This window comes from Watersipora subatra, chromosome 10 (genome assembly GCF_963576615.1).
Source record: "Watersipora subatra chromosome 10, tzWatSuba1.1, whole genome shotgun sequence".
Lineage (NCBI taxonomy): Eukaryota > Metazoa > Bryozoa > Gymnolaemata > Cheilostomatida > Watersiporidae > Watersipora > Watersipora subatra.
The window spans coordinates 37,187,040-37,206,481 of record NC_088717.1 but is presented as its reverse complement, the minus strand read 5'-3'; the positions used below and the strand labels follow the sequence as shown (position 1 = coordinate 37,206,481).

At 36.3% G+C, this 19,442-nt stretch overlaps 2 protein-coding genes across 2 annotated transcripts; both read left to right on the top strand.

The window, feature by feature from the left end:
* Positions 1-189: 189 nt before the first annotated feature.
* Positions 190-10,155, top strand: LOC137406143 (mitochondrial import inner membrane translocase subunit TIM14-like). The gene is made up of 6 exons (XM_068092674.1): positions 190-282; positions 1,327-1,486; positions 1,833-1,964; positions 5,154-5,230; positions 6,048-6,118; positions 9,863-10,155. The coding sequence occupies exons 2-6, from the start codon at positions 1,484-1,486 to the stop codon at positions 9,928-9,930; spliced, it is 351 nt and encodes a 116-aa protein (XP_067948775.1). The 5' UTR covers positions 190-282; positions 1,327-1,483; the 3' UTR covers positions 9,931-10,155.
* A 52-nt stretch (positions 10,156-10,207) lies between these two features.
* LOC137407022 (adhesive plaque matrix protein 2-like) lies at positions 10,208-18,146 on the top strand. Its single transcript, XM_068093625.1, has 8 exons — positions 10,208-10,259; positions 11,014-11,158; positions 11,424-11,551; positions 12,048-12,150; positions 12,540-12,691; positions 15,791-15,952; positions 16,621-16,806; positions 18,052-18,146. The coding sequence occupies exons 1-8, from the start codon at positions 10,208-10,210 to the stop codon at positions 18,144-18,146; spliced, it is 1,023 nt and encodes a 340-aa protein (XP_067949726.1).
* The last annotated feature ends 1,296 nt before the right edge of the window (positions 18,147-19,442 follow it).

The following is a 19,442-nucleotide window of genomic DNA, read 5'->3' as shown; positions in this document are numbered from 1 at the left end:
TTAGGTTTATATGTAATCTAGTTTTGACTACCTACTAGGACTATGTAAAACAAAACAAAATTGCAATCGCTAAGATTAATAAGACTCGTATTATTGGCTACCAATATTACGGTATATATCAGTATACAACGCGCAAATCATAGTGAGTTCATAGAAAAACATCATAAATGTGTATTGTTTTTGGTTCTAAGGCTGACTGCGGGGAACTCTCCTACATTTCATCAGTTCTCATGCTCGTGAAAGCATATGGAATGGTTATCTGCATTTGTTCATAGGCTAGCTGTGAGATTTATTTTTAAGTTTTTAAACGAGAATTTTAAGAACTAAAAATCAGAAACATAGACCTAAATGCTAATGGATTTTTAAAAGCTGACTTTTAACCTGACGCATCATAGAAATCCTATTGACAGACTAGAAAGCATGCCTTCTTCTTCTGTAGGAATACGTGGGATAGACATTACATTTGTCTTAATTAAAGGACAATAAAGAAAAGGAACCGACTTCTGATGCAAGGTTTTTTTCGTGGCTAAAGTGCAGTCCTTAAAGCGTCTTTGTTGTTAGTTTCTATTCATTTAATTCTAATTCAATGATGCTAATTCCATCTCTAATTAAACTGAGTGTTACTTGCTAAAGCAAACTCAGATCAACACCTAATTTCTACTCGTGGGACCAATATTAAAGTTTGATGCTCAGTTCGCGGAATAATGAGATCAATAGAAAAACATTTTCATGTGGAATAACATGAAACCTGGCACATCACAGCCAGTTTTTTTTGTACCGGCCTATTTTTTATTTGATTTGTGACTTTATTTACATTACATTGTTGTCATTGTATGCATGGAATGTTGATTGAGTGAACTTTTTAATAGTCTAAAAGAGGAAAGCATTTAATGCAAATATCATTCAAATATAGTCAATGCGTGATACCTTGTTGACATTTTCTGTGTAGAGTTAGTGTCTATGAACACCTCTTTTTATATATAAGTTGAGGTGGGCAGTGCAAAAGAAACTGATTTGATGTTTTTATCAATAAAAAATATCTACTCAATAGTTATGCATACTTGGTTTGCTATGAATGCAAAAGGTGGTGGCTTAGGATTAGCCATCGATTAGATACCAAAATTTGATTTTTGTTATGGCATCTGGTAATGGGCAGGCCCTTTTTTTATACAAAACAGCTTGTTGGTAAGCACTTGCAACTAGATTAGGGTACTGACAGAAGTTATCTCTCTGATCCCTCAAGTTGCTACAAATTAATTCTGTTTAAAGATATCTATGTTTGCCAGTCTGTTCACTTAGATGTTTATGATCCATTCTTTGCTATAGGATGGGGTTTTGAACCAGACAAGACTCAGCTGTAATCCCCACATAGTTGCCCGTATTCCGCTTCAGACACCTGATATATTTGTGCCACCTTACTTCGTCACATAAAAAGAAGCAGTAGAAGCCTTTCGTTCACACTCTTCAACGTATTCCACTTACCATGGTACGTTAAGTCTAGGTGCATCATCCAGCTTTTCTACAACCGATATGTAAACTAAGATGCAGAAGGATTAGACAATTGTGTGATGTTTACTTAGTATTTGCTGTATTTTTAAATGGACAGCAAGATAAAGTTGGTGAGCAGCAATACATGGTGAAGTTATCAGGCTAGTTGATGTTTATTGGAAATTGTTAATATAAAGAGGACAAATATACAGTATATATATTTGTTACAGTCTGAAGCTAGGTGAGCCCTGCCAAAGCCTGCTACTTTGCATGTTCTTTGCCTTATAACTGTGACATAGAATTTCTCACTCTCTTTTTACTATTCTCTATATAATCTGTTGCAGTCATCAAGTCTGGTGGCTGCCGGTCTTGGACTGGCTGCCTTAGGGTTTGGTATGCGCTATATTGCCAGAACTATGCCTAAGTATGCTCGGGAGGCAGAGATGGCCATGAAAACTGGAAAGTTGCCTGTCTCGGTGAGTCTGATATATTGTAGTGCAGCACCTGTGTGTATTTGGCCAAAGTGGGGCTGTGTGTATTGCATATTGTTGCACATTTGTAACTCTTTTTTAGTACATAACTAGATGAATTCCCTGCATTGCGCGGGTAATAAAAAACATGTTATGCAAAGTCGTTATGTGTATTTTAACCAATTTGAAGTATTTTATCGCTATTATTGATTGCTACATACAATTGAATATGTAGTCTAATGGTTAAGCTTCATGCCTCCGGAACTGCTACGGGGATTCCGATATTGAATCCTCTGCGAAGCAGATTTTTTTGTCACTAAAAAATAATCTGCTACAACTAAACATACACACAACAGATTTTGCTATTTCTGTATATAGATTACATCGAAAAGTCTCACTTGTGAGCATCTGTATCGTCAGCAATGTTAGTTTAAAGCTTTTACCTGCACAGCGGTGAAGGAGTTGTGCACAGGAGGTGACACTAATTTGTCTATATGCTATCTTATGCGCAGTATGTTAGTTCTGTGTGAATAACTGCGAATAGAATTAATTTACTGGGAAGTATCCACAACCAATGTGTTGTACAAGTGACAAGTGTAAACTCAGACTAGCATCAATCCAATTGGACCCTTTTACACATATTATTTGTTCGCTTTATTTGCTTATTTAAGCAAATAATAATGTATTTGGCGCGGTCACATTTGTACAGGTTGTTACCTTCAATGATTGGAAAAAATGAAATGTTCAGTGTTTAGGCTACTAATAATTTTACGGCTTACATACCGTACTTTTCGGACTATAAACCGCACCCCTATATAAGCCGCATCTGCTTTATTTTCTAAAAAAAATGATAATAAAACAGTGCATAGGCTGCAGAACTCAGGGCGGTGCTTTTTAACAGGGCAGCAACTTTGCTGTTTACAACGAAACAGTGCCTAACGGCACTGTTTCGTACTAACTGACGCTTTATAACTTAGTGCCTAACGGAACCGTTAGGCATTGTTTCGTATTTTGTTTCACCGCTAGAGGCGCACTAACTGGAGAATCTGGTTAATGCGCCCTAGCGATGAAGGAAAAAGCCACAGAATAGCCGCACCCTTATATAAGCCGCAAGGCTCAAATCATCAGAAAAAAGTAGCGGCTAATAGTCCGAAAAGTACAGTATTTGAAATCAGGACAAAAGGAGGATTAATTTAACATGTAATTTATGTCTATTGACTAAATTTACGTTGCGTACAAATCTGTTAATGAGAGTTTTAGTTTATCAACAAGGTGGTCCAGTTGATTTCGCACTGCTATAAGTTTGTATGTCTCATACGGCGAGGTTCATCTACTCATATTACGGTCCTCCAAACAGCTGCATATGTTCGGCGTCGTGGGTCTAATTCCTCCAGATCATCTAAAATATATAATTTGGATTTATTGTATATATTGTATACAATAAATCCAATTTATATATTTTAGATAATACAGTATATATTGTATATATATTGTATTTATTCGAATGTGAGTCGCATTTTGTTGTACCAAAATATCACTCAGATAGTCAGGTGAGACTTATACATAAGTGAATTTTTGGAGGTATTTTCTTGCTATTGTTGCTTATGATCTATAGCACATGGCACACATACCTAATTGCAAAATGCCTTTGCATGGACTACAACGTTCAATTACGCGTGATTAAAGCCGTCAGAGACAAACACTTAATGAGCAAAATTTGCTTGTTGTTATGGTTTCTAAAGGAAAGCGTGCATGTTATGATGCTGCTTTTAAACTGAAGGTTGTAGAATTCGTGAAAGACTTTGGAAACATAGCTGCAGAGGGTAAACATTCCATGTTTTTGGATTGCAGTGAATAGAGGATTTAAAAAACTTGTACTGTTTTACATGTTAAATATAGCGGTGCGACTTTTACTTGAATAAATATGGTAGTTCCTATTATGTGGGGATTATTTGAAAAAGTTTGTTTGAGCTAACTATAATATTACCCTTTTTTGATTTGACTTATATTGCATGCTTTTTATACAGTTCTAAGCATTCATATATGTCTTATAGGGCTGCATGAGTCAATAAGGGATATGCAGGGGAGCCAGTGTAAACTATTGTGTGGAGTTGTGTACTCCTTTCACCACAGAGTTAACTCGTTCATGACATTAAAAAGAAATAGGATAATGTTTTCCCTCTATGTATGATTATTAGGTAATAATAGCTATTAACATGTTGACATATACAATAGAGCGAATATGTAGAATAATAACTACATAGAGTGGCGATAAAATAAAAAATGAATAATTAAAACGCTTAAGAATATTAACATTTAAAACTGCAGGTAGTAAATGTATAAATACATTGTATTGCGATGTGTATCTGTGCAATGGTCAGTTGGTAGTTGTAAACTTAGTGAGAAATAAGTTCAGGTTTTACATTTGGCATCTTGATAAGGATGCTCGCGTCCGATGAGGCAACTAAAATGATACAGGATAATTCCATCTGTAAACGGCATACCAAAACTATTTGTAATCTGCTATAGGAACGTTGTTAAAAGAAATAGGCACATTTATGGTAAGATGAGGAACTGCCATCCGCTACTTGCTTCAAACTAACAACTACTAACAGCACTTCAGAGTGTGAAAAACTTTATAGCTAAATATAGTGAAATTTAGACTATATCTAAATTTAGATAGTAAAATTTTATGATATTGTGCTTAAAATGAAGAGATTTTAATGAAGTCTAATTTACATAGAATAATAACAACATAGAGTGGAGGCAAAATAACAAAATTTAATAGTTAAAATGAGTACGATTATTAAAACGCGAAACTGACGGTAGTAAATGTATAGAAGGGTAGAGGTGAGCTTCCACATTCTATTTTGATTTTTTGACAGTGCCACGAATTATTGTTGTCATTGTAATGAAAAGGGAAATCGATGAAAAGGTCAAAGTTTTTGTCACCTCACTGAGCTATAGGAATATTTAGGCAAGTCAGTAGGTTTTGGCAACGTTACTTGAAACGAGTTAAGCTAGTATCAGTGTGTTCTCAGGTCATTTATTGAAAATACAAAACCTTTGTAACTCGGCTTTATACGAATAAATAATATAATATGAAGTGGTCATCTAGGTCTACTGGTGGTGGTGGTAGGCTTGCCACAAGAGAGGGTTATTCTCAGAATGTCTCATCTCTTTCCTTTTCTGCAGGGTATGAATGCGTATTATAAGGGAGGATTTGATACAAAGATGTCTAAAAGAGAAGCCGGTTTAATTTTAGGCGTGAGGCAAGTATTTATCACTCAAGCTCATACAGAACTTAACTCTCTGAAATATGACTTACATTGAATTGGCACCTGTATGTATCAGAGCCTAACATTCACTTATTAAAGTGCTGGCTGCATCAGCCTCCAGTCATGATAAAATGCTACTTGAAATTCTTTACTGATGCTGGTTCAGCTCCTTTTTCATTTGGTTTTACTATTATGTAATGTTTATCCTTGAACTTTGTCATGCATAGCTTGTTGGACATCTCCGTGGTTTTTCGTAAATGACTTTTATTTAACTTTGGCTCTCTAGTTTTCAGAATTTTTCCAACAGAGTTCTACACTGGTTCCAAAAGAGTATAGCCTTGGTTCCAATGGAGTATAGCATTGGTTCTAACATAATATTGCTTAGCTGTGTCTAACCGAATTTTTCTTTGGTTCTAACAAGTGTAGCATTGGTTCCAACAGAGTGTACCGGTGCTTCTAGCAGTGTTTAACATCGATTATACACAGTATCAGCAGAGTGTAGCATTGGTTCCAGCTGGGTGTAGCATTGGTTCTCATAAAGAGTAGCATTGCTTCCCATAGAGTTTCATATTAGTTCCTATGGAGTATGGAATTGTTTTTAATAATAACTATTGTTTTTCATCTGCTGCAGTAACTATCAGGCGCAGGCAAAATTTTACGAATTTGTCACACACTTGTATTTTGAATTCTGCATTTGTCGCCATACACTCTGGGATCTTAAAGAATCGCACTCCACATGCTAGTTGTGAGGGTGACTAGACAAAGTATCACTCATGTCTAGCTTTGTAATTACCGCTGTTATATCTTACAGTCCATCTGCGAATGCAAAGCGAGTGAAGGATGCACACAAAAGGATAATGCTGTTGAATCATCCAGACAGAGGTAAGTATCCCTCTACCATCAATACGTTTAATCCCTATGCATTCGCATTCTTTGAATTGCCCGTTCTCTGAGGAATTAGATTTACTTACACGTAGAGCCGACTATCACAATTCAAACTGCATTTCCTTCTTCTGTGGAAGAGGAAATGTAGTTTGGCAGCGCTACAAGTTCACACACTATTGGTTGCTGTACACGTGCTTCCCCAGTCAGCAAAACATGTAAAATATCTATCGGTTTGGGTGTGTTACGGCTCACAAAGTAAAAGGGTTTGAGATTATACAGGTAGTTTTAGCATCATCAAACACAGCTCTGTATAAATTAATTGTTGATCACATACATGTAGATCTCTGGCTGATTCCATTCACGCTCAAGTATTGAAATACTTGGTGCTTTTTTCCTTGAGTTTTAGTTAGTTGTTGTGGCTCAATTTATAGCTGCACTAGACAGGTGAAAACAGTTGAAGTTTTTAATTCTTTTGTTCATCTGCTTATATGAACCATTGCTTAAGCCAGACATGTCCAAAGTCCGGCTCGCGGGCCAAATGCGGCCCAGGGTCAATTTTCATCCGGCCCGCAGCCTCTATCATAAAATCAATAACGTCTGGCCCGCCCGTAGAATTAACCCTTTGAACCCTAACGGCCGATTTTGCAGCATTGTGTAGGACGTGTCAACATCCCAAATGGCTGGAATTCTGGCATTCACATGGCTTTGTTTACTAAAGCAGTTTCTAAGTAGCAGAGTAAACCAATCAGATTAATTCTTGCACAGGATGTTTGACCAGAATTGTCTCATCCATTTGTAACAGTTTTCAAATATCTTCACTTCGATTTAATAACAAATTTTATTAGAACAGTATCGCAAAAAAATTGATACAACGCGTTTGTTGGTAGGTCATAAATGATTGTGATGCAAATAAAGAATTTTATGATACTAACTATAATTTTCCACTATATTTTGAGTCATGAATTAATGATGAGCATGTGCTCAATGGATATGATGCTACTGTAAATGTTTTTATGAGTTTTTTAAAATCATACAAACTTTTATAGTTTTGGCCCGAATAATGGTGACGCACTGTTTTTTTTTCTGTTTGATGACATTTGCTGTGGGTTGCTCGACCTTTTTACTAATGCTTTACCAAATATGATTGTATTATGAGCATGTTTAGTCTCACGACCAAACACGAGCGAAGCGATTGTTTGAGAGCTTTATGATAAATGCATATGCGCACACAACTCCCGAAAAACTATCCGTCAAAGGCAGTGACCAAACCCTTGTACCAAAATCCCATCAAAAAATTTAACCATTTTTGTGTAGAATCGTTTAAGTATGATAATGATACAACACACATATAAACCTATTTAAATATGTCATCAAGTCTTTGAAAAGTTGACACAATATCCTAAAACTTACCCATCTGGTCGGATTATACGTAACTAGACAGATTAATTTGGCCTAAAATCGCAATAAAAACTTGACAAGCGTTTTCTAATCATAATTAAGACCGGCCAACGAAACGCCAATAAGGCCGTGCGACAGAGAGTAGAACCATTAAGTCATGCGCATTTCACGAGAAAAACGTTCACATTTCACCAGTCTATGGCATTGTCCAATTGCCGAATGTTTCTGTAATTAATGTAGAAGTACTGAAAAGTAACCGCTTCTTTTTTCCCGATTCTACCGGACTCTGACATTTTGGACACTTATAATGAGTACTTTGGTATTCCAACTGATGTCCAAAGCAGTGAAAGTAAAGGAAACGACGATGATATTTTTCTAACGATTCTTATAAAATTATTACAATATTCAATTGTAAGAATAATTATTCGATTTTATAAGGTTATTATAATATATAGTTGTGAGGATAGTCATTCGAATTTACAAGATCGAAGTATATAGTGACCGATGGTGTGCAATATGTTACTGTTATTATTTTTCTAAAGATTTTGTTGATGATACTGCGGCTGCGCCCAATATCGCGGTTCTGCCAAGCCATTTTTAATTTCTGCAAAATTTAGTAATAAGCCTACATTTTCTTATAGATATGCATCTATTGCTATGACAACCAGCTAAAATCTGTTTAGATTTTTAAATTCAGCAAAAATTTTTATATAAAAATACAGAAATCTAAATAAATATCACAACTTCTTGATATTGGTTGCTATGACCAATGATATACAGCCCCCCAGCTTTATATATAATTGTATATATGTATATGTATATTTCACAGCAGCTTGCCATTTTACTTCTAATATTGCATTTCTCCTATTGCAGGGAGATATATAAACATATCATCTTTTCCTTTCATTATTGTTGTTTGTTGTAAATAATAACACCCAGTACATTACAGTTACCATGGCAGCTACCATTGCAGCTACCATTGCAGTTCTCCTATTGCACTGCAGTGCCATTTGACGGCTAATATTGCATTTCTCAACTGGCAGTACCCTTTCTTTTTCCATTATCTCTTTGGTCGTGGGCTAGAACAGATATGTAAGCTGTGATGCAATAAATGCTGATGAAATCAAATGACTACATCACCTGCCCGATCATTATTTAAAGGTTGACTTGCAACAAAATTCACATTACAGTTATTTGGTATCAAAAGATTCACCATGTCTTACTCTGTTGTGTTGTAGGTGCCAAATATGTGGAAATGTGATTGCAAGCTCTTAAAAGCTCAAAAACGAAAAGCCGCCGTAGATTGGAATCTCTTTATTTCTCTGACGTAGTCATGAAATTTATTTGTCTTGTCACGTGATGTTCTCACGTGAATTGAAAGGCCAATACAAAGCTCAATATAAAACTTATCGTAGCACTAGTTTATGACAAACATTTCGGGTTTTACCGAAGACCCTGTATCAAATATAGATGCTTGCTACTTTACAGTTTTGTTTCGGTTTGGTCTAATCGGCAAGTCGTAATCTGATCATGTGACCCAATATTTCACAAATAATTTCTGCAGCACTTTTCAATTATCACAAGTGACCAACAGGCTCGTCATGATTATCAGACAATGATATGTACTCCTTTAAGCTAAGGCTAAAAAATTAAACAAACTTTTACGGTAAGTTATAAGATGTCACTGCTAAAAGTGACAGGATTACAATGATGATAAAACAGACGCATAAGAACAATAGACATGGTTTTATTGAATGTGTGAAGTATATTTGTGAGAATATTTCGACGAATAAGGTTGCATGAAAGTGTAAACAGAAACCATCTACCACAGCTACGTCACATTTGAGCCGTTTTGGAAAGAGAATTCAAACTACGGTGGTCTTGTGTGGCTGCAATTAACTGTTCGTTTTTGAGCTTTTAAGAGCTTGTAATCACATTTCCACATGTTTTGCACCTACAACACAACAGCGTAAGACATGGTGAATCTTTTCATATCAAATAATTGTAATGTGAATTTTGTTGCAAGTCAACCTTTAACTAAAGCTCTGTGCTTAGTCGAGATACATAGAGTAATAAGGAATGAGAAGTGTTTATAAATCAGAGCGCAAAATTAATATTTATGTGAACCCTTTGCGACATTTGTGTAGGTCGGCAATTGCTTTTATAATTTATCACTCGAGATACTCTCCAGACTGATTTTGACCAGATTCTACCACTGTCTGGTTGAAAACTTGTTGCTGGCTGTGGACGTAGTCATTCATCAGAACATCGTTTGTCTTTTCTTACTCGAAAACAATCAGGTGTAGCATAAAGTACAATGTAAGTTTTATCATCTTGTTTCAGGTGGCTCTCCATACCTAGCAGCTAAGATCAATGAAGCCAAGGACTACATAGACAATGTCAAAACATAATGCTCAAAACATCTTTAAAAAGTTATAATCCTTATGGAATTGTCCGCTCTTGATTGTTTATGTAAGGCCAAACTCCAAAGTGGCATTAGCCTGCAAATATTTTTCTACGATTAGGAATGAAATTATTATGGATTATGTTTATGGTTTGTTATGGAGTCCCTTGCTGTGTTCATTGCGTATAATTGTCATGAAGAAATACAATACAGTGCTTGGTGTGCGACGTTACTCTGAATTCCTCAGCTGCTGTTTGTTTGTTTACATAAAGCCTTGCAAAAGCATGGCAGCGCGTGTACTCTGGCTGTTGGTTCTCATCCCACCTCGACTGTATAGTAAGTACTTACTAATACTTTATATTTGACTCATTTGGTCCAGCACTGTATAGTATTGTTTAAAACTAAATATTCTAATCACGCGTATAGAACTGATGCAAGTATTTCCCTTCATTAATTCATTTTCCCTTGAGTAAGGAAATGTGAAGGATGTGAAAATCTTCTGGAACTATGCATTCAAGTTTTTTCTGTTTGAAGTGTTGGAAATTTATCCTGTAGAATAAAAAAGAATAATTGTGTATCCCAATTCTCCCCCAAATGCAAATAAATTTTCATTTAAATAGAATTAACCTCTTTTGTATCCTACTCGGCGAAAGACATGATGGGAGGTTTTTAGAATATCAAAACATACCTATTTAGATCTTGAAGTAGGTAAATATATTTAACTTGTCAAACTATCTGCTCAACAATTAAATGTTCTAAGTTGAGCGTTGTATATATGTATAACATTTTATTGGCTATCAATAAAATAATAATAAATATAATAGAATAATTTTATTGGTAATCAACAAAATAATGAGCAAAAAGCAATAAGCTATTTTGTTATAAAAGGCTGCCAGAATTTATAATGAGCTTTGAGCCTTGACCAATGCCTTTTCTGATAAAGTATACTGGCTCAAAAACATGTGTTTTTAACTATTGTTTTGGCATGCTTCTCAGTCCTAATTCTTTAAGAAAAATTCAACTCTAGGAATTATTTAATACAAAATTGCTCACGTGTTACTACCATAATGTCACACTGTTCACAATTCAGGTACGGCAAAGACATGTGATGATTTGGCATGCCCTACAGAGCAGACTTGTGTCTTGCTGCACAAAGCCTTGAACAGAAGGCCTGTACCATACTGTATAACACGAGATGACCTGACTACTGCCCTTGATACAAACACTGAGTGTAGGTATGCATGATAGTAAAATAGTTAAATGATTCATGTTTCTGCTATCCAGGTTAATACAGCATCTTGAAGAAATAGGTAGTTTGTCATAGAGATGCGTCTTATAATAGTTTAGACGAAGATAACTCCATATATATAGCTTTTCCACTTTATGTGGTATTTATAGGAAACACAACTCCAACTTTTTTAAAGTACATGAATGCACATTAGTCCTGGAAAGTTTTACCTGATGCAGAGCACAGATTTTTAGTCTATGTTTCTTTTACAGAAATGGAGGATACATAATGCCATGCTATAGCCCTGGATCAGACTGCCATGCCCCCAAACAATGCGTATGTCACCAGGAGTTCACCGGTGTCAACTGTGAATATAGGTATTGCAGCGAGAGCTTTGGAGGTAAGAGTCGTCTGCTTGTAGCATTTATGTACTGAATTATTTACTTTTGATGCTCTAACCAAATAAGTCATCTTACAATAGACTGATAATTCTCACTATAAAAGTTCACAATTAATCCTTGCTCATGACTCTGGTCAATGCATAGGTTCACAGTCTAGCTTACAGATACGAGTTGATCATCAGTAGATTTGACTCGCACAAATATTTTATTTTGACAATGCTGTGTTTAAAATAGTTTTACATAAAATCAAAATGAGTTTTTATACAGTTGCAAGTTTTTATCCTTTGCAATTCTACGCATAAAGAAACAAACATAAATTAACTAGCTTATTCGCCAAATGGCACAAAGATTTACACTCCTTAGGATGTTTTTTAGCGGGTGCATCGCAACCTTCATCTCTGCTTTCATTGTCATCATTTTTCACTGGCTACTCCAATATTACCTCTCACAAGTTTGACATAGTTAGTGAATATACACACTGATATAGTATTGTAGGAATGTGCGCATATGGTATTTGCGACGTTAAACTTGGTTGTCTGTGTTACCCTGGATACCATGGCAACCGGTGCGAGTATCGGATTTGCTCAATATCAGGCAGGTATGATATTTCACACATTGCTACTGGAAAAAGCACTGTGTTAATAGTAGAAAACATAGTTACATTTCCAATGTAAATAATGGCCTTACGAACATAAAAACTAGTTTCAGGTTTAGTGCAACCTGTTTACTCAAGTATCATTTTCTATGTGAGCTAACGTGTATTCTACATGTCGCATGGGGATGAATAAAGCTATCAACTTACGAACAAAAACCGTAGGCTATAATGATTTCATATCAGTAGAAGCTTTCACAGCTGTCAGAGTTGTTTTTAATCTTCAATAGATGTATCACCTAGGTCAATTGATTACATCAAGAGTCAAAGAGTTATCCCTTAATTATTATGTCGACAGGTTTTTTGGTATATTACAAGCTGATCTATTTTCATAGATGCGTTCATGGAAACTGTGAACAAGGAATATGTAAGTGTAACAGTGGCTATACATCCGCGTCGTGTGATGAAATTGAATGCAATGGTCTGACGTGTCTCAATGATGGTTATTGCCGCCTCGGAAGCTGCGTCTGCATGAGTGGATTCTTTGGTAAGAGTTTCCCATATACCGAAAACACTTTATAAGAGCTTCCTTGAGAACAATGTACGAGCCGACAACTTGATTTAAAAGAAAGAAAACTTTAAACTTGTAATGCCTACTCAACCTCGGAACAGTTTTTGAGCTGCGTGTGTGAGGATAAATGTGAGTTTCCATCTATTTAGGGATCTGTGCAGACACATAGAACACTACATACTTGGGTCATGTCATATTCAAAACTCTCTTAGAAAAGCATTATTATAGTTATCTCTTAGAAACAAATTGTTATAGTTACTACCATATCGTGTGATGAAATTGAATGCAATGGCCTGACCTGTCCCAACGATGTCATATAGTTCATATGACGTCTGTAGTAGTAACTATATGAACACTCTCTGCCATTATCTGTGTCAAAAAGTTACCATATTCAAATTCTACCATTATCTGTGACAAAAGTCACTGTATCAACACTCTCTGTCGTCATGAGTGACACAAAAGTAGCATATCAACATTAAAGGCCCAGATACATGAGCATGAAATGCATTATGTCAAATGAAAATTTTATGTTACAAAAACATGTGATTATACGATGTCGAAAGACGAGTTGTGTTCCAATTTGACCAATAGGGTGCAGCTCGACTAAAAATGTGAGCCAACTCCTCTACTAGTAAACTAAATTATCAAAGCAGGAAGACGATTAGAAGCGATTGTATATGTAGAAGACGATTAGAAGCGATTGTATATGTAGAAGACGATTAGAAGCGATTGTATATGTAGAAGAAGATTAGAAGCGATTGTATATGTAGCCCTTTAACTTGGAGCGATACAGAAAGAGCCTCCATGCTAATTTAGTGCCTGATTTATATCCCAGTAACGATGATGCGACCTCGCTATTTAGAATGTGCAAATAATGCTTTGATCATAGTTTATCATCAACTAGTAAGCTGGCAGTCCAGTGCACTGTGAGAGATCATCAGGTGTAATCAATATGTGCACAATTATTCTGAAATGCAGCAAAGTGGTTGATCGGTGCAGATGGTAGAGTGCCAGGCAGCCAAGTCGGTTCAATCTTTGCTGGTGTATTATGGCTATTTAATAAGAACAATCCTATGGTGACAGTAGGCACATGTATCAGATTAAAACATAATCTATGCATTTAATTAATTCAATGAAAATATTTTTGCTACATGAACAGAAAACAAACTCGGTGTTTTGATGTCAGGCGAAGATGCCATGCAAATTTTTAATACATTTTTCCTTTTTCATGCTCAGAGGCCTTTTATTTGTATCACAGATAAAAGCTACTCTATTATCTGTGATACAAAGTCACCATTAAACACTCTTCCACTTGTGTTGCAAAAACATATCAAAATCTCACATATTATTAAATTCTATAAGCAAGATAATTTGGTTGCTTCTCAAGTTGTAATTGACACAATTTTGTTCAAAAAATCCCTGAGAGTGCTACCCATTGATGCAGTATTATTTTGTATTCAGTCAGCAAAGAAATCCTTAGATTGACTTTCAAAGCTGTTCACTCATAGTGGCTTTGACCTCGTTTTCACTCTTCATTTGAAGTTCTCTTTTAAGAGGTTTTGGAGTTCAACAGAAGTGGTAGTCTAAAGGGTCTAAGTCAAATGTGTAAGGGAGATGGGGCAGCTCTTCTCACCCCAAGATATTGTTGGTTTGTGCTGCACAGCTGGCAGTTGTTTTGGCGAAAAATCACTCCGCGAAATTCCATGCCTCATCTCTTGTTCTTAATGTGTTTCATGATTTAGTTGTCAGTACCACTGTCCTCTAGAGAATTTGTTGTAATGGGATGTCTGTCTGGACAAACTGCAAACCTTACTATTATGACACTTCTGCCCTTTGAATTTTTGTGACTGAAGTTGCTGGGGGCTACTGCTTCTGCTCTGCACAGTGTGCTACCCAAGTTCCAATTCTGTTGAAAATAAAAATTTTCTTTTTTCCGGATTATTTTTATACATTTTCAAATGTTTATCGTTGTTTTTGAGACAGATTTTTAGCTCCTGCCTGCAGCTCGCTTTTGAGAATCCAAGGTTGACATGCAAAATGAAGTGCACCATTTAAATTGAGATGCTTCATGATTCAGCAGTTTCTTTAGATTTTAGCCTCCATCTGCGCTGACAAGTTTATTTCTGGCTCTATTTCTTCGATCTGGCTGCCTCTTTGGGTCTGCTTGACCTAAGCTTATTCTCAACCAAGGCCATCTCTAAAACTGTCAGTTCATTTGAAGACTACTTTAACTTACAGTTTCCTTTATATTGAGCATTAATTTTCCTGGAAATTTCACTCGGCCTAACACCTTCACTTCACAAAAATTTTGACGCTCCTGTCTCATTAACAGTTTAAGTAAATTTGACTCAAGAAAGCAGCCACTTTGAATTAGTCTCCAAGAATGTATAAGTAACTTCAAAGGTTAGTAGATGCTACCGTATAGATATGAAGATATTGAAGCTCTTGAAAGATTATAATTGTTAAAAATTAGGCGTGTTGCTACTATTTGACCTTTCACGGTGAAAGCCAATCGGACAGGCCAGCTGGGTGAAAGCCAATCGGACAGGCCAGCCGGGTGAAAGCCAATCGGACAGGCCAGCCGTATGAGCCAGCAGGCTAAGCCAGACGCGTAGTCCACTCCTAGCTAAGGGAGTAGATGAATAAAGCTCTTGGGACCGCCAGGAATATCAAAAGGATTATGTATAGAGTACAATTCCACCAAGGTGATGGACTAACCAAGCCTGCGACATATGCATTCATGTGTGCTATTTTCGTATTATATATCTATGCTACAAATATATTATCACACTATAACTACTCACTATTGCTGAAACGTTAGAAAAGTTGGTAAAGCAGCTAGATTCTAGCAGAGCAGGGTCACAAGACTGTCCGAAATTTAGATTTCCACTATAATAAACTAATAAACTTATTTTTATTTATTGAATAACCCTCATATTTAACAGAGTTAGTTATTACCAAAAGGCAAGTTTCCTACTTGTAAACACTTGGTTGGGCAGCTTCAACCAGCTCTTCATCATTGCTGTAATATAATTTTGGGAAGTTATCTTCACATGCATATATATGACAACGCAGGGCTCAATTGTGAGATGAAGATATGCCGTAAGACGCATTTGCCCTGCTATCAGGGAGACTGCTCGAGAGATGGTGCCTGCACATGTTATGGAGGTTACACCGGAGAACATTGCCACCACAAGGTCTGCTCATCCACAATTTGTAGCCAGTTCTCTATTTGTGGTGAGTTGGAAGGAGAGAAATGCCTATGTACCAGTCACTATAGTGGGTCTCTCTGTCAGATTGGTAAGTAGCCTACAGTAACTTGATATCTGATTATTTCTGTCTCTGCAAATGACAAACTGGAATCATCAAAATTTTTGAACAGAATTTTTCAGTGTATTTGCTATGTATGAATATTTTCTGTTCTCAGGCCATAATCCAAGTTTCATTGTTTTGTTAGTAATTTTACCTTTTCAAAAAGGACATAGTAATTTTACTATGATATCACAGCCACCTACCACTCATTCGATAGAGTTGCTATGGTGTTGTTTAGTGGCCACATGACAATCTTAGATTATGATGCTATGATGCCAAGGTACTGATCTTAAGAAAGATGGTAACTTTTCTAGCTGTAGAAATAATCCTTTGCATTACAAATTTGGCTTATAAAGTCACCAGTTATTGCTTCATTTGCATTGATGCAGTCAACCCTATTATACAAAAACCAAACTCACAACCTAATTAATTAGGAATCCTCCTAGTCTAACATAGAATAACATAATTCATGCTAATATTGATGAAGGTAATGGAACTTTGCTGGATAAAGGTAACAGTTCAGCATAATGTACATCCACATTACAACCAGTAAAGGACTGCAACTACAATTTTCAAATGTTCTCATGTCACAGAACCTGTACAGTGCGGCTCCAACAACTTCGTACCTCACTTTTGCCACAACGGAGGAGACTGCTTCCTCTTTTTTGAGCAATGTCGCTGCACAGATCAGTTCATGGGTGACTACTGTGAGACGAAGAAGGAACTCTGCGGTGGCAGACAACTCTGTCTAACTACAGAATTCTGCATCAATGGACACTGTAGGTCACAGTTTAGACTTGAAAGTTTACTGTTTATACTAGTAGATATTATATGTGCGTAAGTATTGCATGAGCTGAAACCACTCTAGTGAAAACAGAAACTCCTTCAACAAGAACCGAAACCACTTTATAGCAAACTGAAACTATGGTAGCATGAACCGAAACTAGTTTACTGCAAACTAAAGCTGCTGTAGAATGAATTGAAACCACTCTAATGTAAACTGTAACTACTCTACCATAAAGTGAAACTAGTTTGTGCAACTAAAAATACTATATCATAAACTGAAACTACACTATTGCGAAATGAAACTATCACACATGTACATGTGTGGTATATATATTACATGTGTGGTATGTATATTACATGTACGTTAGCAATGCATGAGCTGAAACCACTGTAGTGAAAACTGAAACTCCTGCAACAAGAACCGAAACCACTTTAGTGCAAGCTGAAACTATGGTAGCATGAGCCGAAACTAGTTCAGTGCAAACTGAAACTGCTGTAGAGTGAATTGAACCCACTCTAGTGTAAATTTTAACTACTCTACCATGAACTGAAACTATTTTGTGCAACTGAAGCTACTGTATCATAAACTGAAACTACACTATTGCAAAATGAAACTACACTATTACAAACTGAAGCTACAATTTTGCGAATTGAAACTGTTACTGCAAACTGAAACTACACTATTTCAAGCAACGGCAGTTCTATTTGAAATTTTATACCAAACAAACAAATGTAATGAAGACAGTTACACACTTCGGTATTATAGTAATGATTGTGACTGCTCAGTTTGAAATTATTTTCTTAAGTTAACTCACCACTATTAAAAATAAAGATACTGCTGAAAAAACTGAACAATTGCCAGTTGTTTAAAGCTTGAAAATTAGAAATGTTTGAAAAGAGCAAAATTATTCACACCAATGGGAACAGGATCTATGATGCTTTGGCTTTGTGCCAAACCAATTTTTTCCAGCGCTTTCGCAATGACACCACTTTTTATACAGTTGAACCAAACCGAAACACATTGGTATTTAAGCATAAGGTTTTACTCTTCTAAACAAAATTTGTAAGAAAGCCTGTGATAGTTGTGATACAAAGCAAGAGTGTGTTCCTACTGCATCATCAGTAATTGTTCTGGCTGTACTCTTTGGTAAAAGTTGTCTGAGAAACTGAACTAGAGTAAGACAGTTTTAAATGTTTATTAAATTTATTTTCCTTAGTTCTCTACCATAATATTTTAGGTTGCTCTGCTGACAAAGTGGCTGACTGCAAACCAGATTTGCAGAATGTTCCTATCAGCTTGCTTGCAGTACCAGAACCTAGCCTGCCTTGGTAAGTACCAGAACCTAGCCTGCCTTGGTAAGTACCAGAACCTAGCCTGCCTTGGTAAGTACCAAAACATAGCCTGTCTTGGTAAGTACCAGAATCTAGCCTGCCTTGGTAAGTACCAGAACATACCCTGCCTTAGTAAGTACCAGAACATATCCTGCCTTGGTAAGTACCAGAGCATACCCTGCTTTGGTAAGTACCAGAACATACCCTGCCTTGGTAAGTAGCAGAACATAGCCTGCCTTAGTAAGTACCAGAACATATCCTGCCTTGGTAAGTACCAGAACATAGCCTGCCTTGGTAAGTACCAGAACATACCCTGTCTTGGTAAGTACCGGAACATACCCTGCCTTGGTAAGTACATGTATACTCTCTACTTGTGTATGTATTTTAGTTCTGCCTCGGTATTCACATATAGGTATATGTACAGTTGTTACATGAATGTACACTCGCTACATATATGTACAGTTGCTACAGGCATTATGTGCACTTGCTACATATAAGTACACTTGTATGTACTTGTGTGCACACTTGCTATATATATGTACACTCGCTACTTATGCAAGTCTGTTAGTTCTTCCCTTATGTGTACATGTGCACTAACTATTTGTGATGCATGTAAGCTCAATCTTTCAATGTACATGTACTCACTACTGGTGGGTGTGTTAACTCATTCTTGGCATGTACATGTATATATACTATGGTTTGCTATTTGCACATCCTTTACACTGAGGCGTATATGTACACTCAATGCTTGTGAATGTATATTAGCTCTACATGTATTTATGCATGCACGATTCTCTCTATTATCTACCATCTGTCCAGCTTTGTACATCTTGCCTTCGCATATACATTCCGCCCTGTAGCGTACAATTTACCTACATTTCATGTAAGAACATTCTAGGATTAGTGTGTAAGCTCTCCTTTGATGTCTATTCCTAATAATCATATCAATCGTGATATTTAGTTCATGAACCTGGTTGTTTTTGACACTTCAATCCAGTATGTTTGACTGGTTTTACAGTTTGCCCGAAGTTTATATGCTGTATGTATAGATACTCTTTATTGCTATGTATAAACTCCATCGGTACGCCAACTTTGCAGACCTCACCTTCATACTGTTTCCAGCAATAATGAAACAATAGGATAGTGATTAATTAATGGTAGAGATAGTTGAAGTCACCTGAATAAGTGTTTACAAGTAGCAGTTTTATGTAGTTCTAGATAGCGGCTACCTCTGTCAAATATAAGATCTATCCAAAAATAATTTTGTGAAAATAATTTCATTATGATGTAAAGGAAA

Excerpts from the sequence above, each read along its gene's own strand:
- LOC137406143 (XM_068092674.1), top strand. Across the intron at positions 1,965-5,153 it reads CTGGAAAGTTGCCTGTCTCG|GGTATGAATGCGTATTATAA; the intron begins GTGAGTCTGATA and ends CCTTTTCTGCAG. Across the intron at positions 5,231-6,047 it reads GGTTTAATTTTAGGCGTGAG|TCCATCTGCGAATGCAAAGC; the intron begins GCAAGTATTTAT and ends TATATCTTACAG.
- LOC137407022 (XM_068093625.1), top strand. The coding sequence starts at position 10,208 with ATGGCAGCGCGTGTACTCTGGCTGTTGGTTCTCATCCCACCTCGACTG. Across the intron at positions 12,151-12,539 it reads ATTTGCTCAATATCAGGCAG|ATGCGTTCATGGAAACTGTG; the intron begins GTATGATATTTC and ends CTATTTTCATAG. Across the intron at positions 16,807-18,051 it reads ATTCTGCATCAATGGACACT|GTTGCTCTGCTGACAAAGTG; the intron begins GTAGGTCACAGT and ends ATAATATTTTAG.